Consider the following 26,861-nt stretch of genomic DNA (forward strand, 5'->3'; position numbering starts at 1 on the left):
GGCAGGTGTAGTCAGTACATCCTGCTATTCATGCTAATAGCTTTGTTTATTAAGAAAAAATGTTAGTCTTTTGATTTTAATATGTCTCTATCAATTCTGTGTCTTTTTAAGCAACTGCTTTTGTAACTTATTAAGTATCCATAGAGTACAGATATCTTTTTATATGTTGTCTAAAATTTCCCCTGTATGATCTGGTATAATGCAATAAATGTCCTTCTGCTGTATAGTGTATACAGCTAAAATTGAAAAACAACACTTTCATATAATGTTTTATCAAGGTGGAACCAGACTCCAAACTATTGTATGAGCATTTATGTTAACCCAGCAACACCTGTGTAGGGTAACTGCTATCTTTATTTTTTATGGAGTAATGAGGCACAGGTTGGTAATGTGACTAAATCCAGGGGAACTTAGTCTGTTGCTCCAGGAATAAAGCCCAAACCTGTGGGTTAAACCTCCTGACAACAATATATATCCAGTCTTGTTTACATGCATCTCAACTAACATTTATTTCTTGTAACCGATTAATAAATATCATAGCCATAAAATGGTACATGTCTGAATACAAATCTTTGAGTACAGTAGGTCAAGTGTATGCAGATTACTCAACAATAAGATCAGGGGTATAGGTTGTAGCTATTTTAGTCTAAGGATATAGGCAGACACGGTTCTTTGGGTAAATCCAATGTCTTTTAGACCAACTGGTTGGTCTAATAAAAGATACCAGTTTTACCCAAAGAACCTTGTCAACAATATAATTGTTCTATATAATTATTTTTTGTTTTCCCCCTAACTGAAATATATAGTCATCTATATATTATATTTAATACCCTTGTCCCTCTGAAATCAATGTAGGTTGGCCTAATTGAAGTCGGTGACAAAGAATTTCATTTGGTCTGATGTGTGTGCCTTAAATGAAAAGTGAAAAAAAGCTATTTTTTCTTTAAAGGAAGAATATTAAAAAGGACACAAAATTATTTGAGCAAATTGGTGACTTGCAAAGACTGTGAATGGTGAAATTGACAGCACTGGGAGCAGTAAACAAGGTTAACTTTTGAATTCATCTCACACCTTGCAATTTCCAGGGAAGGAGAGTCTACAAATTTGTTAAGTAGCCTGTCCCAGTCCTTGACCATCCTCATAGTCAGAAAGTTCCTTCTAATCTCCAACCTAAGTTTCCTGTACTGCATCTTGAGTCCATTGCTCCTAGTCCTGTCCCCTATGGCCACTGAGAAATTGCATTTTCATCCTCTCTGTAATTGCTTTTCAGGTATTTGAAGACTGTTATCAAATCCCCCCTTGGTCTCCTCTTTTCCAGATTAAATAACCCTGGTTCTTTCATCCCATGCTCATAAGTCATGCTTCCCAGGCCTCTAATTATTTTTCTTACTCTCTGCTGGACTGTCTCCAGTCTGTCCACATCCTTTTTGAAGTATGGGGCCTAAAACTGGATGCAGAACTTCAGGTGAGGCCACATCAGTGCTTAATAGAAAGCAGAAGTGACAGTCTAGTCAAATACAATTAAGTATACTGTTATCTTTGTTATTGTTTTTTTGCAACAGAAGCATACTTGTAAACCCCCATGTCTTTCTCTATAGATTCATAGACACTAGGGCTGGAAGGGACCTCGGAAGATCATCAAGTCCAGCCCCCTACCCCAGGGGCAGGAAGTCATAGATTTCATAGACATTAGGGCTGGAAGGGACCTCGGAAGATCATCGAGTCCAGCCCCCTGCCCAAAGGGCAGGAAGTCGGCTGGGGTCATAGGATCCCAGCAAGATAAGCATCCAGTTTCATCTTGAAGGTGTTCAATGAAGGCGCTTGAACCACCTCCAGTGGCAGGCTGTTCCAGACCTTGGGGGCTCAGACAGTAAAGAAATTCTTCCTTATGTCCAGCCTGAAACGGTCTTGCAGTAGTTTGTGACCATTCGACCTCGTCATCCCTTGGGGCGCTCTGGTGAACAAACGTTCCCCCAGATACTGGTGGTCACCCCTGATAAACTTGTAGGTGGCCATCAGATCGCCCCTGAGCCTGCACTTTTCCAGGCTAAAGAGCCCCAGGGCTCTCAGCCTGTCATCGTAGGGTCTGCTTCCCTGACCTCTGATCATGCGCGTGGCTCTTCTCTGGACTCTCTCAAGCTTCTCCACATCCTTTTTGAATTGTGGAGCCCAAAACTGGACGCAGTACTCCAGCTGCGGCCTCACTAAGGCTGAGTACAGGGGGAGAATGACGTCCCGGGATTTGCTTGAGAAGCATCTATGGATGCAAGCCAGCGTTTTGGTCGCTTTACTAGCCGCAGCATCGCACTGCAGGCTCATGTTCATCTTGTGGTCAATGATGACCCCCAAGTCTCTTTCTTCCATAGTGCTAGCCAACATAGCACTGCCGAACCTATAAGGATGCTGCGGGTTTTTTTTCCCAAGGTGGAGAACCTTGCATTTATCGGCGTTGAACACCATCAGATTCTCATCCGTCCACTTGCTGAGCCTGTCCAGGTCAGTCTGGATCACCCGCCTGTCTTCTGGTGTGGATGCTTTGCCCCAAAGCTTGGTGTCATCGGCGAACTTGGCCAGTCTGCTTCTGACTCCAGTGTCCACATCATTAATGAAGATGTTGAACAGTATGGGTCCAAGGACAGAACCTTGGGGGACCCCACTGGTCACAGGACACCACGATGAGTGACTTCCATCAACTACTACCCTCTGGGTCCGACCCCGGAGCCAATTTTCCAGCCAGTGGATCGTGGAGGACCCAAGACGACAATTGGCCAGTTTCTCCAAGAGGTGATCATGGGACACCAGATCGAAGGCTTTTTGAAGTCAAGATATATGACATCAATCTCTTCTCCCTTGTCCAGGTGATAGGTCACCTGGTCGTAGAAGGAAATGAGATTGGTCAAGCAAGACCTACCCGCAACAAACCCATGCTGGCTATCCCTTAAGATGTTGGCGTCAGCCAGTCCATTAAGGATGGCCTCTTTAATAAACTTTTCTAAGATCTTCCCCGGGATAGAAGTCAGGCTAATGGGCCTATAGTTAGCCGGATCCACTTTCCTCCCTTTCTTGAAGATAGGCACCACATTGGCCTTCTTCCAGTCTTTGGGCACTACACCAGAGTGCCAAGAGTTTTCAAAGATCCGCGCTAGAGGCTGGGCTATGATGCTCGCCAGCTCCTTGAGTACCCTGGGGTGAAGATTGTCAGGGCCGGCTGACTTGAAGGTATCCAGTTTCTCAAGATGTTCCTTCAGAAAGTCAGCATTAATGGAGGGCAGGGGATCACCCTCACCTGGACTTCCCGGTCCTGTAGCGGGCATGGGTGTCCCACGGGGCTGATGAAAGACTGACGCAAAGTACCTATTTAATAGGTTGGCTTTTTCCTGGGCGTCAGTTGTCAGTTGCCCCATCTGGTTCAGCAGGGGTTCAATGTTGCCCCTGCTTTTCCTCCAGCTCCCCACATATCTGAAAAAGGACTTTTTATTGTCCTTGATGCTCAAAGCTAGTTGGAGAGTTCAGTTGCAGCCTTGGCTTTCCTGGTCTGCTCCCTACAGGACCAGACCAGTGCAGAATAATCCTCCTTGGAGGTGACTCCCATCCTCCATCCTTTGTAGGCCTTTCTTTTTAGCCTCAGGAGGTCTGCTAGGTCCCTGGAGAGCCAGGGGGGCTGCTGTGCCCTCTTGCTGCCTTTCCTCCGAGATGGAATAGACTTAGTTTGTGCATTGAGAATCGCTCCCTTGAGGAGCAACCACTCTTCTTGAACTCCCCTCTCCCTGTGGTCACGGTCCCCTAGGGCCTCACTGACAAGCCTCCTGAGCTTGTCAAAGTCGGCTTTCCTGAAGTCAAGGACTTCAGGAAAGCCAGTGTGTTGTTGACTGACTTGCCAGCTTTTTGGCGGATGGTGAAGGTGATCAGCTCGTGGTCGCTGTCAGCCAGCTTCCCATCGACCACTAGGTCGCCGACTAGGTCATCCCCAGTAGCCAGTACCAGATCAAGCAGCGCTTTGCCTCTCGTTGGCCCATAGACTTCTTGAGTCAGGTAGAGGTCATCCACGCATGAGAGGAAGCTCTGCGACCGCTCAGATTTTGCTGAGTGATCCTCCCACGAGATGTCCGGGTAATTGAAGTCACCCTTGACAACCGTGGTCCTGGAGCATGCGGCCTCATCCAGTTCCTGGGCAAACTCCTGGTCAAGCTCAGGACTTTGGGTGGGAGGTCTGTAGTAGACTCCCACCATTGTGTCCCCTGTGCTGTGTTCCCCACGGATTTTAACCCAGAGGGTCTCCAGTCGTCCACCCTGGTCGCCAATATCGGCTTGCAGGGACGTGTAGCTTTCCTTAACATAGAGAGCTACACCCCCGCCCCTTTTCTCTACACAATCCCTCCTGTACAGGGTATAGCCATCTATACCCATGGTCCATTCATGGGTGGAGTCCCACCAGGTCTCCGTTATCCCTATGACATCGTAATTGTTTGCACTGAGCAGGAGGATGAGCTCCTCCTGCTTATTCCTCAAGCTCCTGGCATTAGTGTACAGACAGGCAAGTCAGCAGGGATCACAGGATCCCAGCAAGATAAATATCCAAATGTCTCTTGAAGGTGTTCAAAATAGGTGCTTGAAACACCTCCAGTGGCATCCCTTCCCAGCAGCTCACTGCCTCTCTCACCAAAGAGCGTACTGTGGTCATGGAAGCCAAAGCCTTCCCGATGACACCAGTGCCGCAGTCTTTGGTTCACTACCTCAATCCTCCTCTCCCTCCTCAGCCTGTAGCCCAAAACTGGGAGGATCAAAGAAAACACCACCTGCGCCCCCAGCCCCTTAAGCCCTATTCCCAAATCCCTGTAGCACTTAGTGACCCGGCTGGGATTGCTCCGAGCCGTGTCATTTGTGCCCACATGGATAAGGAGCATAGGATAGTGGTCAGTGGGCCAGAGGAGTAGTATTCCGGTAGGTAGTATTGCAGCCAAGCCACTCATTCCCCAGTCTGTATTTGGGCCTAGTTATTCCATCCCAATTGCAGGCCCTTTCACGTGCCTATGTTGAAATTCATCTGGTTGACTGCAAACCATTTTTTTCCAGTCTATCCAAGTCATTCTGGATCCTAGCCCTGCTCTCCAGAGTGTCTGTACTTCCACCCAATTTAGTATCAGCTGCAAATTTGCTAAGGATGCGCTCAATCCCATCATCCAAATCATTAAGAAAGATGTTAATACCAGACCCAGGACAGAGCCCTCGGGAACCCCACTTGGGCATATTTGGAACGTGTCAGAATTCACGGCTCTGGTCTCAAATCTGTGTTTGTAGCATTGATTCAACTGTTGTGGAAAAAATACTAAAATAGAAACAAACTAAATTATTCATATCACAAGATTAAAGTATATGTACACTAGTTCTGTGCTAGATTCTGTGAATACATCAGTAAACAATAATGGAATTAAAGTTTAAATAAGAAAGCGTAGTCTACACTGTCTGAAAAATTGTCTTTGTTATAAGTTTAAGTTGAAATTAAAACTGCACCAGAAATAGCTTTGGTTTTTGCTTAAAAGGATATACTGTCTATTAAAATCAGTGCCCAAAATGTACTAAAGAACATAAAATATGGGGTTGTATGATTTATCCTGGTAAATACAAGTCACTATTCTTCATGTTGTAAAAAATGAATTTTGGGGTTTCAAGAAACATGCATATAATTGCTACCTCTCCCCCACTCTTCATCTTTTTTCCCTATAATTAAACTAATAAGAGCTTTAGTTACAGAATATTTTAATTCTGTGATAGCAAATGAAATTAGTCCTGATCATTTTTTTTCTTGTAACATTTAATAACCTCAGAAACTTAATTCTGAAGATGTCTTTAAACACTTCTGCATGTTTGCAAGTAAGATGGTTCCAATTCAAGTTCATTATCAAATATTAATGTGTTCTAATGGAAATCTTCACTCTAGAGGCAACCTTTCACTTTTAACAAGATTTTTGGAATGTTTTCTTGAGCTTGCTTTAACTCAAACTAAACTTTTAAGCAGATAATATTTTAAAACTAACCCCTGAACATAAAGCTAACTACATGAATTGAGCTCTGATGTTTTAATACTGTTGAGCCTATATTGCTGTCTAACTCAGCACCATAGTGCAATAACTTAAATATCACATCTAAGTTTATAATTTCTTGTCTTTTTCCACTCTCATAAGGAACTATAACTAAAATCACTTTAAATTAGCTGCTTTTGATGCTGTTAAAGCAAGCTGCGTTTATTGAGCAGGAGTTCAGTTTATGCATTTCTGGGATATTCCACTCCCTGGGGCAGCTTAGATATCCTCAAACTTAAAAGGATGTCTAAGCTAAGAAAAGAAGCCATTATTTAACCTGAAAGACTTTTAAATATTTTTCTGAATAAAATCTCCAGATAATATTTGCTACGTTTCATATTTACTTGATTATTAATATCAGTAGGCCAGGTTTAATTTCAAATTTGCTGAATAGTCATCAGAGTTTCCACTAAGAAGCCATTTTTTGTGAGTGATGTTACAGTGTAAGTATGCTGTTCTCCCAGGAGAGGTCTCAGTTAAGTAGATCCTGATCAAGTAAATGTTAGTCTAACTAATGCCCTTTTATTCCCTCATATTAAGCAGGGTAGTAACGTATTTGTTTCCATACTCAATAAGTTTTATAAAGAGCATTCAAATTTACAATGCTGCTTTGAGCTTATTTAACATTCTCAGTATGTCTTGGAGTTTGTGGTTTATTCTTCTCCAAATAGAAATTAAGTAGTATATAAAAATTGTATGTGACTTTCATTGGTGCATGTGTTTGAGGTGGTGGGGACCTAGTAGACTGAAGCTGTAACGGTGAATGACTGATGGTTTTGTTCCACGTGTATTACAGGCAGAGGCTAAACAAGCTACCATACAGCTGTCATGATGAACTTCACAACTGGCCCGTGACACTGGTTAAATAGGTTTTTACTCTGGTCAATCATTTTGTTGACTCATTTGATGGCTTCTTTTAAAGGAGTTTCTAATAAGGAGACAACTCTGACATACTTTCAGGTGTGACCATATTAAACTTTTATTAATAAAAGTCTGGTAGACTAAAAGTTTATGCCACTCAAGTTTAGGATATTTTTTTATTACATTTATGGATTTTATCAAAGCCTTAAACTATGAATGCAGCAGTTTTAAACAAATCATAATTCAAAGTACAAAAATGTTCTAGTTCAGCGAGTGAGCATAGAACACTTTACAGCAGAATGATTATACCTGTTCATTAAAATGGGCTGTGTAATGTAAAACATTCTAAATGTTCATAAATGCTCAAATACCTTAGACACTCAGCTACACACAATACTGAAAATAGCAAGAAAATATACCAAGGCCTTGATTTCCCCCCCACCACCCCAATCTCTGTTCTCTAGCAGTGCACTTATGTAGGGCTAGATGATCCCTGCCCACATAAAGGGAAACCAGCTCAGTGTGGAGAAGTAGAGATCTGTGAGGTCAGGAGAGCAGTACACAGAAGAGGACTGATGAACAGATGGGAAAAGGACATGAGTTTAATATTAGAGCTGGGCAGGCTTTTTTGGTTGAATATGAAAAATGAAGACTGGAGTCCATAACCTAACCACAAATTCACACTGAATCCTTCTAGTTGAAATTAATCAAAACATTTAGTTTCTACTTTAGAACAACAACACATTCTAAACTTAGTTTCTTAATAATGTTCAAAGATTAAATGTATTTTTTTAATTGCCAAAAGGAAATTGAACACTTTTGTTTCCGGATCCCCAATTTTTTCATTTTTTATTTCAGTTAGCACATGTTAAAATCAGTTACTCATCTAATTCTGATTGATGTAGCCTATTACTTTATTAATGTCTAACAGTCTCTTCTATGAGTATTGTAGTCTGTCCTCACTCTTCCCCTAGTTCAGCCGTACAAAGACTCTACTTCCTTTATAGCCTCAGGAGAATGCATGAAGCTTCAGTCGGGGAACATGGAGGGAAATTAATTCTTAAATACTAAGCAAAAAACAAAATTATCTTTTGGATTACATCTTTCAGTCTATGGAGCCAGAGTGTTACGACTTGTTTGGTATTTCCTTCCATCTGTGTTCTTAGGGAAACTTGCAGCAGCCATCGTGATGTCACTTTCCATATGGAAATCCATATTTTAATATGAAGACTTTTAGACATCTTTTGCTAGTGCATAACAGATTACATGGAAATAATTTATGTAAGATCTTGAGTGTAAAGTATATGCAATGAATAGCTGAGAAATACAAAGTGTAGTTTGTAATGTTTAATTTTATTCATAAGAGTTTTGTTGAATTTTCTACCTTATTGGCTGACAAGCAGTGAAAACCAGCTTAATTTTCTTGCATATTTTTTGGCTGGCATAGCTGATAATGTCACCGATAAATGGCCCCCCCGTGCAGCCATGCAGCCAGCCAGGAATGCAACCCAGCCCGACAGCTTGGAGCGCAGTCTCCTGCCAGTAAGTTGGGGATGGAAGGGGAGGGAGGAGCAGATTGAGGCCCCCATGGTGAGGAAGAGAGTGGGACACTCAGTGGGGGCCAGGTGCAGAGCGGAACTACGGGCGGCTCGTCCAAAGGGTGCGGGGTGGGGGGCAGCTCCCTGACTACTGCGTACACCCCTGGGGAGGCATAGGGGGCATGTGCCCCCCCACATTTGTGCATGGGGTGAGGGTAGGCTGTCCGCTGCAGGCTCGGGGCCAGAGGCTACGCTGGCCTCTTCATGGTGGTGGGGTTGTGCTGGGGCTGCACTCAGGGCAGGTAGAGGTGGGATGGGAAAGGAGGGTTATGGGGGGGGGCTATGGTGAATTTCAGGGTGGCTGTAGCCCACCCCATAGCCCCCCCCCCCCCAGCATCACTGCCACTGCCCACACCAAGTGCAGCCCTGGCCCAGCCCCCCACCAGGAATAGGCCAGCGCAGCCCCTGGCCTGCCCTCAACCCACACAAATCTGGGGGGCACATGCCCCCCATGCCTCCCCTGGGAGTGCATGCAGTAGAAGGGAGCCAAGCCTCCTGCACTCCCTAGATGAGCTTCCCACGGCTCTGTCCCTCAACATGGGGGTCTTGATCTGCCTCCCTACTCCTTCCCTCTCCCATTCCCCTTCCTCCACACAGACTTACCAGCTGAACACTGGTCTCCAAGCCATGGGAGTGCATATTGGCAATTGAATTGGTATCGGCTGATATGGCTGGCTAATAATCAGCCATTGGTATCGGCCAAAAAACATCTTTATCAGTGCACCCCTACTAAAGAGAAGTTCAAACTTTGTAATTAGTGCTGTAAAATCAACAAGACCTCCCAACTTTCCCTTATGTTTAACTATAAATTTTAAAAACCATTGTGTTTCGCTATGGAAGGAAAGAACTTTATTTGGGGCTTGTAAAAAAGGTAGCAAAAGGGCACAGCAACCCCCTTGGCTCAGCAGGGAACTCGTGGACCTCCTAAGCCAAAAAAGAGAGGCTTATAAAGGATGGAAGATAGGAATTGCCACAAAGGAGGATTGCTCTGCACTGGTTCAGTAGAGAGTGAAGCAGGGAAGCCAAGGCTGCAACCAAACTCCACCTGGCTACACATATCAAGGACAATGAGAAGTCCTTTTTTAGATATGTGGGGAGTTGGAAGAAAAGCAAGGGTAACATTGGACCCCTGCTAAACCAAATGGGACAACTGGCAACCGACACCCAGGAAAACCTAACCTGCTTAATGGGTATTTTGCATCAGTTTTTCATCAACCCAAAGGGACTGCCTTGCCTAGCAAGATACGGGACAGCCAGGGTGAGGGTGAAATTATACCCAGCATCAGTGTAGACCCTGTAAAGGAACACCTTGAGAGGCTGGACACCAAGTCAGCGGGTCCTGACAGATTGCACCCCAGAGTACTTAAGGAGCTGGCAGGAGTCATAGCCCAGCCAGTGGCAAAGATTTTTTTAAAACTCCTGGTGCTCAGGTGAAGTACCTGAAGATTGGAAGAAGGCCAACATGGTGCCCATCTTCAAGAAATGAAGGAAAGTAGATCCAGGGAACTACAGGCCATTCCAGGGATTGAGGTCAAGCTGAAAGATTCTAGAAAAAATCATCAGAGTCCATTCTTGACAAGCTGGCTGATGGTAACATCCTAAGAGACAGTCAGCACAGGTTTGTTGCAGGTAGGTCTTACCTGACCAATCTCATCTCCTTCTATGACCAGGTGACATATCACCTGGACAACAGAGAAGAGATTGACATCTTATATTTGGACTTCAAAAAAGCTTTTGGTGTCCCATGATCTCCTCTTGGAAAAATTGGCCAACTGCGGCCTCGGCTACATTACAGTCCAATGGCTGGGGAATTGGCTCTGAGGCTGGACTCAGGGAGCGGTGGTTGATGGAAACGAATCATCATGGCACTCTGTGACCAGTGGTGTCCCCCAAGGCTCTATCCTTGGACCTGTTCTCTTCAATGTCTTTATCAACAACGTGGATACTGGTGTCAGAAGTTGCCTGGCCAAATTTGCCGATGACACCAAACTTTGGGGTAGAGGATAGTCTGGTGATCCCGGCTAACTTGGATAGGCTGAAAAAGTGGGCAGATACAAACCTGATGACATTCAATACCAACAAATGTAAGGTACCTCCACCTTGGGGAGGGTGGGGGGAACCCACAGCACACTTATAGGCTCAGCAGTGCTATGCTCGCTAGCACCATAGCCGAAAGAGACTTGGGGGTCGTGATTAAGCACAAGATGAATGTGAGCCACCAATGTGATATCGCAGCTGGTAAAGTAAACCAAACTCTGGCTTGCATCCATAGATGCTTCTCAAGTAAATCTCAGGATGTCATCCTCCCACTGTACTTGGCCTTGGTGAGGCCACAGCTGGGATACTGTGTTCAATTCTGGGTTCCACAGTTCAAAAAGGATGTGCAGAAGATTGAGAGAGTGCAGAGGAGAGCTACACGCATGATCAAAGGTCAGGAAAACAGACCTGAGGATGAGAGCCATGGGACTCTTCAGCCTGGAAAAGCGCAGGCTCAGGGGTGATCTAATGGCCACCTATAAGTTTACCAGGGTTGCTCACCAGGATCTGGGGGAACGTCTGTTCACCAGAGCACACCAAGGGATGACCAGGTCCAATGGTCACAAATTCCTCCAAGACTGTTTTAGGCTGGGCATAAGGAAAATCTTTACTGTCGGAGCCCCCAAGGCCTGGAATAGGCTCCCTCCAGAGGGGGTGCAATCACCTATTTTTTTTTTTTTTAAGTAAGTTTCTAGCACTCCTGGTCACTGGAAAAGATTGAAAATATTCATAATAATAAAGGCATAGAAACTTAGTAATTAAATTGAACCCCAAAAGTATTTTTAAAAGAATCTTAATGTTAAGTCAGTATCCTGTTTCATGGGACAGCCCCAGGTCTGGGATGTATGCCATGTGTCCAGTTTAAGGTCCAATACAAATAGGGCGCAAAGATGTTCCACATCTAATTTAATTAATAGATTCATAGATTGTAGAGTCGGAAGGGACCACAATGGATCATCGTGTCCGACCCGTTGCCCCTGGCAGGAAAGAGGACCGAGGTCAGATGACCCCAGCCAGGTGACTATCTAGCCTCCTCTTGAAGACCTCCAAGCTAGGTGATAGCACCACCTCTCTTGGAAGCCCATTCCAGATCCTGGCCACCCTTACTGTGAAAAATTTCTTCCTAATATCTAACCTAAATCCACTCTCAACTAGTTTACACCCATTATTCCTAGTCACTCCCTGGGGCACCTTAGTAAATAGCGCTTCCCCTATTCCCTGTTGACCTCCCCTAATAAATTTATAGGCAGCCACAAGATCTCCCCTCAGCCGTCTCTTGTGAAGGCTGAAGAGATTCAGCTCTCTCAACCTCCCCCTGTAGGGTCTATCATGAAGGCCACTAATCATGTGAGTGGCCCTCTTCTGGACCCTCTCGAGATTCCCCACGTCCCTCTTGAAGTACGGCGCCCAAAACTGGACACAGTACTCCAACTGCAGCCTGACCAGTGCCGCACAGAGGGGAAGCATCACCTCCTTCATTCTATTAGTCATGCACCTGCTAATGCACGACAAGGTGCGATTGGCCTTGTTGATGGCCTTGTTACACTGCCGGATCATATTCATCTTGGAGTCGATTATGACTCCAAGATCCCTCTCTGCCTCCGAGCTGCTGAGAAGGACACTCCCTAACCTATAGGTGTGCTGGGGGTTCCTCCTTCCCAGGTGGAGTACCTTACATTTATCTTTATTAAACTGCATCCTATTTCTCTCTGCCCATTGATCCAGTCTGTCCAGGTCGGCCTGAATCTGCTCCCTGCCCTCCGGTGTACTAACTTTGCCCCATAACTTGGTATCATCAGCGAACTTGGAGAGGGTGCTCTCCACGCTGTCGTTGAAATTGCTGATGAAGATATTGAATAATATCGGTCCGAGAACCAAACCCTGCGGGACCCCACTGCCCACCTCCCTCCAGGCCAACAAGGAACCATCCACCACCACTCTCTGGGTGCAGTCCCTAAGCCAGTTGGCCACCCACCTGACCATGTAGGCATCCACTCCACAGTCTGCCAGCTTCCCAATGAGGACAGGGTGCGAAACTGTCTCAAAGGCCTTCCTAAAGTCCAGGAAGATGACATTAGCCTCAGCTCCCGCATCCAGGCAGTGTGTGACCTGGTCATGGAAGGCTACAAGGTTTGTCAGGCAGGATCTACCTGTGACAAACCCGTGCTGGTTTCCCCTCAGCATCGTTCCCCTGCTGGGCCTGCACAAATGTGTTCTTTGATTATTTTCTCTAGCATTTTCCCAGGGATAGACGTAAACTGACTGGCCTGAAGTTACCTGGCTCATCCCTTCTCCCTTTCTTGAAAATGGGCACCACATTGGCCCTTCTCCAGTCCTCAGGGACCTGGCCGGAGCACCATGAGCTCTCGAACAGCTGTGCCAGCGGCTCAGCTATGACACTGGCCAATTCTTTCAGCAGCCGTGGATGGAGGTCATCCGGCCCTGCTGACTTGTACCCACCCAGCTCCTCCAGGAGCTCCTTAACTATTTCAGAACTAATTGTAGGTGGACTGGTGCCATGTGGACATCCGTCAATGATCGAGGCGGGGGAACTGGCTTGGTCAGTACATAGAAATACTGAAGCGAAGAACTCATTAAAGAGCTCTGCTTTTTTCCCCATGTCAACCACCAACTGTCCTGATTTGTCCTGCAGGGGCCCTATGTTGCTCTGAGCTTTCCTTTTGCCTGCTATATACCTGAAGAAGGACTTTTTTTTGTCCTTGATTGTTGAAGCCAGCTTGAGCTCAAGCCCCGCCTTGGCCTGTCTAAATGATTCACTGCAATAGCGCGCCAGGGAGATATATTCCTCCCTGGTGGCTGCTCCCTGCTTCCATTGCCTATACATCTCTTTCTTTGCCCCCAGACTCTCCTGTAATGTGATACATATTTGTGGCATACCATTTTACCATACCATAAATTAGATAGATATGTGGTAACTTACAATTTATTGCATGATCAAAACATTAATGCACAATAAATGTAATGTCAGCTAGGGCCCAGAGTGATACACATAGTTCTGGAAGCAAGCTAGGTATACCTGAAGATACTAGATTTTTCAAATTTAGTCCATTGAAAGTGATTCTTATGAACTCCCCAAAATATTTTAGTAAGGATTTCCCTACTAAATCTAAACTCCTAAATATATTTACCTGATCTTGCTGTAAGAAAACTGTTTTATAGAATGTTTGTTTTTGAAGTAGGATCACTGAATTTATGTATGTATTTCATGCTAACCAGGTGTGATTTAACGGCTTGGTAATAAAAGTGCTACTTGTCTAAACGTGACTTTCACTCATTCTTTTGTGTGGCATATGCAGAGAAGCCAACTTAACATGGGCTTTGTCATTAAGATGTAGTTTGACATTTCTAGCTGCTTTTTTTTTTTAATTCACAGTAACCTGTTTACCATCTGGTATATGTGGGTGTGTAGGAAATTACAGTTTCATCAAGTCTGTGCATAGTGCTACTTTTCCATAAGCTGAGCATGAAAAATGTCTTTTATCTATATAAAGGGCAGTACTTTCAATCTTGAGCGTGTGAAAACTTGGACACTTACCATTTGTGTTCAAGCACCTAAATAAAAGTGCTCTGATTTTTTTTATTTTTTCCCCACAGTGATACTGTTTGCAACCCTGGTTGACTTCAACTGGAATTGTGGTTGCACAGAACCTCTTATATTAACCAGGCCTACTTTATTTATTTAATTTATTTAAATCCCTGTGTCTAGGCACAGTCTAAAAATTTTGGACACTTCTTCAAAAGTTGTGTAGCGCATTTAGTTAAATGTCTACTCATGTAAACAAATTTCTGTTTACTTTATCTTTTTCCTTTAAAGTCACGTTGGCCCCCCTCTACACATTACAGATATCACTGAGTTAACTAGTTAATTGTGCAGTTACCTTAAGACCAGCTACACATGCAAAGTAGCTGTCACACCATAAAAAGCTTTAACCAGCTATGAAGTTAAACCTTGAAAATGTGTACTAACTTTATAGCTCATTGCTATCCAGCTTTAATTTGCATGTGTAGCAGGGTCTCCCCGGATGAGGCTCCTAGCAACAGGGGAGCATCATGCACCGCTGGGGCTGGAAGTCCTGCAACTGAGGGGACTCAGCCCCAGAGCTGCCAACTCTGGCCTGGCAGCTGGGGTTGCATGAAACCCTCAGGGCTGGGGGATCACAGCAGCTGCAATCTCCTAACCCTAGGGGTTTCACACACTCCTGAACCTGGGCAATGGTGGCAGCCCCAATTCTCCAGCCCTGGGGTGGCAGCCTCAATTCTCTAGCCTCAGTTCTCCAGCCCAGGGGAGCCCCTGCAGCTGGAAGCCCCTCAACTGAGGGGGCTTCTAGCTGTGGGAGTTAGTGTTTTGCTGGTGCAGGGGGGAGCCCAGGATCAGGCTGCCCCTGCATCGACAATAGGACATAATGGGATCTAATGTGCTATCCCACAATCACGCCTCTTGCCATGCACATGTGGCATGGCAGGAAGCACGATTGTGTAGATCATACATTAAATTCCATTGTGCATTTACCTGCGTACGTAGAGGGGGCCTATGACAAATAAAAATAAAGAAGATTCTAAGAGCATACATTGTTTACAGTAGTGTTCATCCTATTACAATATGTGAAAAGGCTATCAAATTAGAATTTTAGTTTTCCTTCTGATGTTAATGTAGTAGTGAATACTTTTTTACCCTAAATCACCAATTAACATTGTCTACGTGTGCTTCCAGGCATCTTAATTCCATTTAGGTTGAAGTTATCTAAAGATAAAGAGCATCTGGAGCCATAAAACAACTGTATACATTCTTGAAGCGATACCCCACAGTTTGCTTAATTTGAATACATGAAGGCTTCTTAAGCTACTTGGCTTCCCTTATTTTGCTGACATTGGTCCCAAGTATGGCTTTGGGATACTTGCATACAATTCCCATTTGATTTTGGTTAGCATTGCATGCAAGTATGATGATGGCCCCGAATTTTGTCTAAAATAGAGCCCCATATAGTAATAATACTTCAGAACCACTTGAAGTGAATGGAATTAACTATGTCAAGCATGAAACACATTACTTAGGCCCATGGGGGGGGAGGGGTGCTAATGGGGCTCAGGGCCCCCAAACACAGGGCAGCCCGGCCGCAGGTTGCTGCAGTGAGGGGGAGGGATATGCACATTTGGATACCCTGTGCAGCCAGGATCACAGCCGGCCCAGCTGGCAGGCAAGTTTCTTTCAATCTCCTTTCTTTACCTGGGCTGGGGGTGGGGAGCAGATCGAGACCCTTCACAGTGCAAGAGTCAGTGGGGTAGGGTCAGGGGCTAATCATTCACCTCTGCCGCACTCCCTGCCAGGTCATGGGACAATTGGAGCCTGGCAGCTCCTCCAGAGGCATGGCTCTGGAGAGTCAGGGGGAGGGGGTATGTGGTCCCCCCTATCTTTGCACAGGGCAAGGGTGGGCTGCAGCTATGATCTGGGCTCTGCCTACTCCCTGCCTCTGCACCTTGCTGCCACTTTTGAAAGTGGCACATTGCAGTGCGGTGCCATGCGAGTCCTGCCATTGGGCGGGCCAGGCAGCGAGGCATATGGCACCAAGCCACTTTCAAAGCAGCAAAAGCAAGTCAGGGAGCAGGCAGATCCCAGCTCGCAGCTGCAATCCGTCCTTGCCCCATGCAAAGATTGCGGGTTGTGTGCCCCCTCTCCCCTTGGCTCCCTGGCACCATGCCTCTGGAGGAGCCACCAGGCTACTCACGGAATGATGTGGGGCGGGTACGGGGGTCCTGGCAGCTCTGTCCCTTCTAGCCCAATCCTGGGCCCGGCTCTACTCTGCTCTGCTCTCTCCCAGTCCCAGTCCCACTCCCTCCCCCTCCCCCCCCCGCAGACTTTCCCATGGGTGGGGGGCGCATGTGTGCACTCAGCCCCCCCCCCCCCACTTATGCTTGGGCCCCCTCTACATATTACACTTAAGGCGTGATTCACTGGGTAATTGTGCCTTAAGTTGTGACACAGCTACATGTTCAACCAATTGTTGTGATTAAAACAAGCAATAAGCTACAAAGTTATTCCACTAAAATGTGTAATAATTTTGTAGCGTGTTCTAATCACTCCTTAAATGAACTTGTGGCCAAGTGCTCCCTGTGGCAGGCAGCCCCATCAACTGAGGGGCTCCCAGCTACAGGGATGCAGCACCCATTGCCAGCCTTGCAGCTAACAAAGCTCAAAGTGGTGGCAGCATCATCAGCTGCAGGGCTTGCAGCAGGGAGAACGCTGCCTTTCCCCCCCTCTATCCCCCTCCACCCCCCCCCATGAGCCTCTTCAGCTGTGGGGCTCACAGATAACACTGCTGCCGCCATGAGCCTCCGGAGGTACGGGTCTCGCAGCCATGGGAGCCAGTGCAGGGGGAATCCAGGATCGTGATCCTAGGCTCCCCCTGCACCAGCAATAAGGTGTGATAAGGATCTAATGTGTGATCACACAATCACGCCTCCTGCCATGCATGTGTGGCATGGCAAGATGCGCGATTGTGCGTATCGCACATTACATCCCATTGCAACTTTACCTGCATGTGTAGAGGAGCTCTTAGAAGCAGCCAGAGGCTTGTACCTTTTCCTGTTGAAGTCAACAGCAAAGCTCCCATTGGCTTCAACCATGCAGAAGTAGCCCTTTATCATTGTTAGAAAAGTAGCTGCCAGTTAATTCATGTTAAAAAGGGAATGACAGATTATAAGCATTTGTTAATACCAAAAGGATCCTGTTTACCAACAAAAATTAAGCATTTTCTAGGTAAACTCCTGAAATAGGTTTAATAGGGTGCACTGAGTAGAATTATCTTTGAAAGACAATTTAATAGGGAAAAATCTGTAGGTAATGGTATGAAATTCCTTACTGTTTGAACAAATGTGTTTAATAGTGTTTATCTGAAGAGTAGCAGGGATTTGGCTGCTGTTTGAGGAAGTCCAAAAGTGGTATGAAAGGTATGAAATTTTTATTCACTACTAGATTTCTCCAATAATTTTGTTCTTCTCTCATGTACATACCTAAATATTAACTACAGGAGGATTCAGTATGATTTTGTATGAGAGTACACCACTCGGAATGCAAAGTTTGTGGGGAAAGATTTTTGTTTTTATTCCATAACAAACGGCTTGTGTGTGTACAGATCTGCTTTTGAAAGTCAAGTCTTAACCCTCTGTATTTAAAGCCCAAAGCAGATTAAAAAATCTGGAGCTACTTAAAAATGTCTATTGTTTTCCAGTACTGCAGAGGTAGCACTTCATACAATCAGAGTGTTTTGGTACCAGCAATCAGAAAATCATGACTCTTGGTGCAAATAAGTTATTATCATATACCTCCTCTTTAACTCTGAAGTTGGATGACTTGCAGAATACTACTACTGTACTAATAATAATAATGCATCTCTGGGCCTTTCTTCTGTTATCCTTTACCTGCATGTGTAGAGGAGCTCTAAGAAGCAGCCAAAGGCTTGTACCTTTTCCAAACCGGCTGTCAGAACTGACCACTCTGATCTTGATCTCTCAGCACTTCCTCTGTTCCTTTTCTGATTACCCTGAAACAGTTTGACAATCTGAAGGTGTACTTGTATTAAAATACTGATCTGGAAAAAGTAGTCAGCGTACCCCGTAGTATGAAACAAGCTGCTTGGTCCTCTTTCATAATGAATAGAAGAAATACCATTGAACCCACTGGCTCTGTCCACACACATGTGGACATTTGGTTCCCCGGGGACAACTAGCAGCAGCACAGGGAATGCCTGTGCCACACGTGCTCTGGCGCATGGCAGATTACCGTAGGTAGGGTAGGGGAGGCTGGGACCAACAGTGGGTTGGCCCCAGCAGCCTTAAATGGGATCCTGGGGGCCTCCCAGGGCTGCAGCAGTGGCAATCCTGCTGCATGGAGCCTGGCCGACAGCCAGAGTACAGCTCCAGTTTTAGCAGCACACACTGCCCCCACATGCACTGCCCTTTTTTTTTTTCCCTGTGGGTCTTTATATCCAGGGGTCAACCCCCCCCCACGCGGGCATTTCTTGCTTACATCACAGAGAACAACTGAACATGTGGTGTGTGGCACTGCAGACGTGTCTGCAGCACCACATACTGTATGGCCGCGCTCACCTGCACATGGCTACTCTGTACAAATCTTTTCTGTGAAAGACTCATGTTTGTACATGTCCTGTCCATTTTATTCCAAGTTTTGTGTGTTTATCTCACACTTTTCTTAATGTTTGTATTTCATAATGTGGCCACTTTTGTGCAGTGGTTTAACTATTCAGCACATCATACATATTAAATGGAATGCCAAAGGGAATGAAAAATAATCCAAAAGATCATAATCTGTTAGACCGCAAAAAAATTACCAGTTTTCTGCCCTCATAAAGAAATAAAGTTTATTTTAACTTTCTCAATGTCAGTTTTATATTAATGCAAATATTTAATGTCTTTTATTGCATCCTTTACCTATGTTCTGCCACTGTTTTGCTTGATTCAAGACTTATTTTAATTTGTAGCTTTGTTCAAATGGAGATTTACTTATAATGTTAATTTCCAGAGGGTGTCTCAGTGCTTACTCAAGTAAAACTCATATTAAGTGATTAATTTCTAGGACGCTTCAAGATGTTTTTTATTTACCTTTTAATTTAGTTTAAACTCATGTAAGACTATATGCATTTTTTTTTACAAGCGTCTCCTGAAAGGAATACATCTTCCAGTCCCTTGACCACACTTTATAATTATTTACCTAAATGAATACATTTTTATAAAGTGGAAATATTCAGTTACTGTTGTTTGAATATTATTTTTGATAAATGACCTTGAAAGTAAAATTTGGTATTGAGGTTGAAACTGTCTAAAGCTGACTTGCGTGTTGGGATATGGTAGTGTAAAGGTTGTGCTTTGCAATACTTTAGCACAGTAAGTTAAAGGTTTAGTTTTAGGCTTCAGCACCTTACTTTAAGATTTTTTTTTTTTTTTAAAGGCACTGATCAGTGGGGAAAACATACTAGTGATAAACAGTTGAAGCTATTTGAATGGTATCTCTGATCATGAAATATAAAGCTGGCCTGGATAAGGTTGTGTTTTATGTGCTCCAGTTCTAATCGAAAACTTGTAAACTAAAATTAACAGTATTTGAATCTGGTTCCCTAGGAGGTGTATTTTTATACAGATTCACAGTGTACACTGGATTACAACTTACAGTATTAGCAATACTGTATATTTTTCCTGGGTCAGTAATAGAATGCTTTTTGTTATCATTTATGGTGTTTTTGATGGGACAAGCCATGAACAACAAGATACTGATGTGCTTCACTCATTATTTCAAATGCAAAAACCTACTCGTATTTTAATACTCATTTTTTTAAACTTTAGCAGCTGGCCTTATTTAAGGGTTTGAGGTTTCTTATTACTGTGTGCCCACAACTTCCACAGAGTGCTCCACAGTCACATTGCGTGCTTCATTGAGTGAATCTGATTCATATTGAGATTTACACTGAGTATTATAGATGCTTCAGTCTGGGTACAAATGTAAAGGAAATCAGCAGGTTGTCTTAAGTGTAAAGTAAACTAACCAAAGTGATTATATGCACATTTTTAGCCTCATTTTGGGAAAAAAACTTTCTAATCAGTGGAAGTTGAGAGGGCTTGGCTCTACACAGCAGTACTGAGAAACCTACCCAGATGGAAAAAATTCTGAAGATTTTTTTTTTTTAAATAGCAGACTTCTTTAAAGAACTAAATTGACCAGAATTAAATTGGTCATATAATTTTTTTTTCATTTAAAAAGGTATGAATTGCCAAAATCAGATTTATTGTTTGCTCGTTAAGTTTATTAATGGGAAGTGCATTCTAATATAGTTTTGCTCAAGCATTCACTTTTCAAAATTCATACCATTTCCTTTTTGTGTTAAAAGTAAGTAATCAGGTCTGTATGTAAAGTATATTTGGAATCAGTTAGAAAAATACCACCTGTAAAATTTAAGTTTGTTAATGTTCTGATTAATGACTTCTGAGATTTTATTTTTTTCCTCTTTAAAATTAGCCAAAAATATCTTTCTGTCTGACTATCCATCTTGTTAGGGTTTCTGAAAATAAAGCAATTGCACACAGCCCACTCTATAAGACAAGTATTACTTAAATTGTTTTAGGGTGCACAGATGTCCTACTGAGGAAATGCACTGCTCTGATTACTCTGCTGCCTTCATTGATCTGCAGCTTCTGAGTTATTTTATTCATATTTCATGTGCCCAGTGGCAGTGAGTAAAGTTAAATTAAATAATAATCTGAGAGGCCTCTGTGGGAAGTTTCCAGGTATTTGGAGAAAACTTGGCTTGGAACAAAATGAATTTACTACATAAAAGCTTTTTCAGTGATGTGATTTGTAGAGACCTTTTTAAATAAATAAACAGACTTGACTTTACTAAACAGACCCTACTGTAGTCCTCTAGGAAATAATAATATGAAACTTTATTGTGCCTGTGTCTTTATGACCAGGTAGAACTCCCAAAAATGATGATTTGCTGGTAATTTGTGGTATAAAATACTCTTTATATGCTCTAAGGGAAAAATTGTTTCACAGATCACTTACTACTTCAGAACTTTTACCAGAGGAATTATTGCTTTTGATAATTACAGTGCAAACAGTTGCATTATACGTTTTTATTCTATGTTCAGGGTCTCATAAAAGCTTAATATTCAAAGTTCATTAAAAGTGATTTTTAACGTCTGCATTACGTAAACTGGGCATAAAGTTGATTCGAGATGGAATGAATTAATTACTTGCCCAACTTCAGTTACGTAACTGATTTAAAGCTGCTCTGAGTTTGACCAAATCTGAAACAAATTCATATCTTAATTACTCTTGTGTTTTAGTGTAACCTATAAGCAATAAAGTTTATGGTTTAAAATAGGATGATGCTAGAAATATCTTTCTTCCTAGGTAACTTTAATGGCTGACATTTTCTCTCTAAAGTGCACCAGCCTTGCTCTTCCTGTTGAGACACTTAACGTTTTCTATTTTCTGTATTCAATGTGGTCTTTCAGGTTGTCACAGAGTATACCGGTCTTTGAGAATTCTCAGCAGAGCCCAGTTTATACCCAGTTTTTGTCTACTTTACTGGAAGAATTGCATTTTACAAATGAAGACCTTGAAAGTTTAACAAGAATATTTAGAAAAGACTACTTTCCTGAATGGTTAGTCATCTTAAAACTTTTTTTTTGCTTTGCATAAGAATTTGAACTGATTGATAAGGGTTTTAATTATGAATTTCTTAAAAACAAATACTGATGGTGTAGATTGTATCAGTAAGATGAGAAAAGAACTAAAGTATTTTTAAAGGAAGAAATTAGATAGCTATAGTATGAAAATGAGTAGCACCATTTTGTCATTTACAGTAACTGCTTATAATTTTGCACATTAATGTTTTTGCAATATCCAGTAGCAAAATAGCAGAATTTTTGGGTGGAATTCTATTTATATGCTACTAACAATATAAAGCACATTTTGCAGTATGGGAACAGTATCTGACTCTTATATTTGTCGTCCTTTTTATTCAAATGAAATGTGTACTGGCAAGTTAGATTACTAAAACTTTAAAATACATAATATTTTGAAGACTCTTGCTTTTCGTTGGAAACCTGTTTTATTTTTGCTTGATATTGAGACTAGTTTTTACTTTCTAAATAGGTTAGAAGAAATGTCTTCTAGCATTAGTACTAGCCATGCTTATGTGATACAATAGTACTTTTAAGGTTACTAATCAACTTGTTTTTTCTTACCCCCAGTAAGTGATGAGCAACTTAAATCTCTTCTACTGTATCTGAACCAGTGCTGTGGTGAACAACAGAACATTTCAGGGGGTGTTTTATGTACAAAGCTGAAATTCAGTTTGCCTTCTTGCTGTCATTATTACATCTTTCACCTGAAGAACAGTTCTGAAATGTTTTGGAAAAGCTGAAAGGTACAAGATTTGTTCAAGTTATGCATGAAGCTAAAATGAATTTTGGAAGGTCTGAAAATTGCCCATTTAGAAACAGCAGTGAGAATTTTGGATATTTTTCCTTTATTGATAAATCTTTGGAGAAACACTGCTTACAGTAGTTGGGGAGAAAAAGAAAAGCACACATACTAGCATCAAGGAAGGAAGAATTCCATTGTTAACATCTTTTATGTTGTTCCCTTGCATGGAGCAGTGGTTTTTCAAGAAAAGGCTGAAAACAGCACAAGCATTTTTAGCCTGTAGTCCAGGAAATGACCTGTGTATCTTGCTATTTATGATAAAATAATGTATTAAAACTTCTGTAAAATTTGAGAATTTAAAATATCCTGTACTACTAATATTCTTGCTTGTATAAAATTTACTACTATGAGTTTATTTTTTGAATAATTAAAATATGTTTTTTTCAGTAGTTGAATGTTTTTATAGTTGCTGCACTGTTTGTCTTGCTGGGCAAAGTGCTTTATAAAACCATGTGAACTGTTGTAATTCTTAGTATTGTCAAAAGATGGTGTATTGTGCAGTTCTTTAGATGAACATTGCTGAATTTAAAATCACAGTTGCATTTCAACAAACATCAAAAATTGCAGTTGATGACAATTACCAATTAACTAGTGATGGCATTTAAAATAGATACTGCAGCGATATTTGTTAGCATTGCTATGCAGCAATTCAGTTTGTAAATGCGGAGTTTATTCCTTTGTAAGAATTGTAATTGGAGTGCATACTACACTTAGTTATATTACTGAGTATTTCTTTCATGATTATTAAGAGATAGATATTCTTCTTACTGATAAGTATTAGCGGTATTACTCAAGGAAGCTACATAATGCCTACTTATTCAGCTGCCTAATAGCAGTTTCTAATTTAGCACAATAAAGCAACTAGTATGTTCAGTTTTACCGTATTTACTTGAATATAAGACAAGGTTTTCCCCCCCAATCAGCTTGGGGAAAACAGCTCTTCATGTTACATCTGCATACAAGGAAGCTTTCCTAAATACATTGTATATTATTAAACTGGTACCAAAAGCAACATGTTCTCAATAATGGAAACCAACTATAAAGTTAGTTAAAAGCAGCCAAAACTGAACATGACTATAAAACATCTGGCCCATAGGGAGGAAACACACTGATTGGAGCCTTTTCATGTCTGTGTGACTTAAAAACAAAAATCAGGCAGTTTCTCCCCTAGGAGGAAATGAGCACCAGAGCTGGAGGCACTGTAACACCAGGCCAAGCACTCAGAGAGGCTGAAGCAAGGCTTAACACCCGCTCCTAATGCCAAAAATGGTGATGGAAACCCTTTTTTGGCCCTTAAAAAAACACAGGGAACTGGCACTGGACCTAGAGGTACTGCAATATCAGGCCAGCACCAGGGGGGCCAGCACCAGGCCTCACACTCTCCCCTTGGTGCCAGAAATGCTTGATCTTAGCCAGAAAACCGAGATGCTGATGGGAACCCACCAAAGGATAGGCCAGCAGAGTCTATCTGAATAAAATACATGGTCCTACCCCTTGTGCTCAGTCCCCTTCAGCATTTACTCTTTCAAGTCATAGTGAGCAATTACATTTCAACTTCCTTCCCCACCCCACCCCTCTCACGCGCGCGCGCGCGCACACACACACACACACACACACACACACACACAGCTGAGCTGCACCTTTCTTTCCCATTTCCAATGAGTCCTGTTTTTTAACCAGCCTTAAATGTCTGGCAAACATCACCAAATGGGGCCCCAAACAGCTTACCCAGAATCCTTCTGTTGCCCCCTCTAAGCCTGTTGCACATGACTAGTGTGCCCCTGCCCTCCATGAGCTGAAGCCAGACCAGGTTGCTCTGCACCCTATTTGCATATACCAGGACTTGTGACAAGAACACCTGGTTCCAGTCATGAGTGGGGGGGCTAATTAATACATATTGCCTCTGTGGGAGGTATCTGGAGCACACAGAGGTACTGAGCAGTGCTGAACTGTGAGGTCATCATGGCATGAAACACAGTTGTCTCTGCTGGGGCCAGCCCAATGAACTATATGGTAAACATGAGCCTTTTGGATTTGAATTAATATCATGCATAGTGGACATGGCTTACCATGACCACTTAGGCCGTTTTCCTACTTGCAGGGGGAAAACCACTTTCTTGGCAGGGTAGTTCCTTGGCTGAGGTAATGTAATAGTTAACCTCTCACTTTCTCTTCCAGTAGAAAGATCTTGTCAATGGGAGATTCCTCCCTAGGTTGCTTCTGTGGCCGTATGGCTGAGGACAAGCAAAACTCAGGGGCATCCAAATCCTAAGCCTCCGGGCTTGAGTCTACACATAGGATGCCCGCTGAAGGATTTGGAAACGTCTGAAGCCGCAGACGGGGGTGGAGGATGTTTGCCGGTAGTAGGGCCCACATATGGTTCTTGAATGACTCATGCATTTGGAATTGATTTGGCTGATTTGACTTGGAACATGAAAAATTTTTCTTAAAAATAAAAAATAGAGGACATATCTACACAAGATCCTTAATGTGCAGAAGAGTAATTCTACTGTGCATTAGTATGGCGGGCAAAACCCATGCTAATGCACAGTAGATTTAGTCTAGTGCGTATTAGCATTACTAAAAGAACCATTTATCTGTGCTAATGTGCAGTAGTGCCGATTAGGGTGCATGAAGTTAGTACCTGTCATAACGTACAAAACTTAATGTGCCATAATTAGGGTGCATTAATGAACATGTAGACATGCCCAGTTTGTACTATATACAAATAGGTACAGAAGTGCTGCTTAAAAGTGTGTTTATGGAATACCTGCTAAAACTTGCAGCAGTTTCAAAGGAGGTAAACCACATCAATTCTGGATGAAATAAGTCTATGGGTACCTGTAGCAATTTCCCTATATGCGTGTTAGTAGGGGTATGCTTATTTGTAGGTCAATGTTTTCATATTTGCTTCTCACTCCCAGGTGCTTAGGGAAAGCAGGGTCTGACAATAAGGGGGCAGAGGTATGGGGCTGCAGAGGGAAGAAGTTAAAGGAGGGCAGAAGGCAAGGGGGCTACCTACCCCTCCAGATTTATTTTCTCTGTTGTAGCAGTGGGAGGAGGCAAATTCAAGGCAAACCTCCAATAAATAGATTATATACCTGGAAAATTATACAAATGTATAAATTTTCTATAGAATCTAATTATTATGTGGAGGTCATTGTATATTTGAGTAAATATGGTAATTACAAATGGTTGCATCTTGAGAGGTATGAGTGCAGGAAGATTTGTCTGCATAACTGTAATGCTGGATCGAAAAAATAAGCTAGCCTGGAATAATACATAGAAAAAAGTACCCTTAAAGATTAGAGGCTAAATTCTTATAAATGCATAGTAGGGGAATAAGTTTGTAGCAAGTCCTTACCTGTAACATGATAGTAATTAAAGGAACGTGAAGGAAGGACAAGATCTCATGAAAAAGTATAATTATATGGACTGTTTTAACTGGTTAACTTGTAAAAGCAACTCTGGACTATAAGTGCGTGTCCAGATGAGTGCAGACATGCAGTATGTGGTGCCGCAGACCCGTCCGCGGTGCCACATACTGCATATTCAGGCATTCCCTGTGCTGCTACTTTGTCGTGGGGTGAGGGAGATGGCAGGGTTTGGCACAGGGAGATCCCAGGGTCAAAAAAATCCATGCCAAAAAAAAAGTGGATCAGTGCATGTGGCAGCAGTGCACACCACCCAAAACCAGAGCCTGGCCAGCCAGAGCCACACTCCAACTGCTGGCCAGCCTTCCTGCTGCAGGAGCACCACAGTTGTAGCTCCTGGAGGCCCCCAGGGCCCAAGGTAAGGCTGCTGGGGCTAACAGTTGCTGGCCCCAGCCTCCCCTACCCCACCCGGGGTAACCTGCCATGCACCAGAGCGCACATCGCACGGGCGTTCCCTGGGGACAAGTAGCAGTGGCATAAGGTGTACCACTGTTACTTGTCCCTGGGGAAACGCACATTCCTGCTCATCTGGATAAGCCCTAATTGTTTTCCTTTTAATCACAAGCAGATGTAGCTTCATCTTACCCAGAATCTCAGAGAGTCTAGTATGACCTATACTCTGTGAACAAAGGATGGTTTCACTTTTACCTGTGGAGAATCTCAGGTAAATCTACAAGAAAAAAACATATTTTTCCTCAAAGGAAAAGCTAACAACAAAGCTGCAGCACGCTCCCGTGGTTTGATATTTCCCTATTAGTAGAAGCCCAGCAAAAATCCCCAGGAAGCTGCTGGTTTCTGTGGCAGGAAAGCAATAGTGGATGAGTATTAA

The 26,861-nt window shown here is 43.1% G+C and overlaps 1 protein-coding gene across 2 annotated transcripts in view; it reads left to right on the forward strand.

The window, feature by feature from the left end:
• Window positions 1-23,471, forward strand: part of RPAP2 (RNA polymerase II associated protein 2) — a 67,892-nt gene extending 44,421 nt beyond the window's left edge. The window contains exons 12-13 of one of the 2 annotated variants that reach the window (XM_014599739.3): window positions 21,623-21,772; window positions 22,364-23,471. In XM_014599739.3, the coding sequence (XP_014455225.1) occupies window positions 21,623-21,772; window positions 22,364-22,370 (157 nt within the window). In that variant the 3' untranslated portion in view covers window positions 22,371-23,471. Of the gene's footprint in view, window positions 1-6,876; window positions 13,857-21,622; window positions 21,773-22,363 lie in introns of those variants that run through there. The other variant, XM_019479093.2, reaches the window with a different exon arrangement.
• The last annotated feature ends 3,390 nt before the right edge of the window (window positions 23,472-26,861 follow it).

This window comes from Alligator mississippiensis, chromosome 5 (assembly GCF_030867095.1).
Source record: "Alligator mississippiensis isolate rAllMis1 chromosome 5, rAllMis1, whole genome shotgun sequence".
NCBI classification, from domain to species: Eukaryota; Metazoa; Chordata; order Crocodylia; family Alligatoridae; genus Alligator; species Alligator mississippiensis.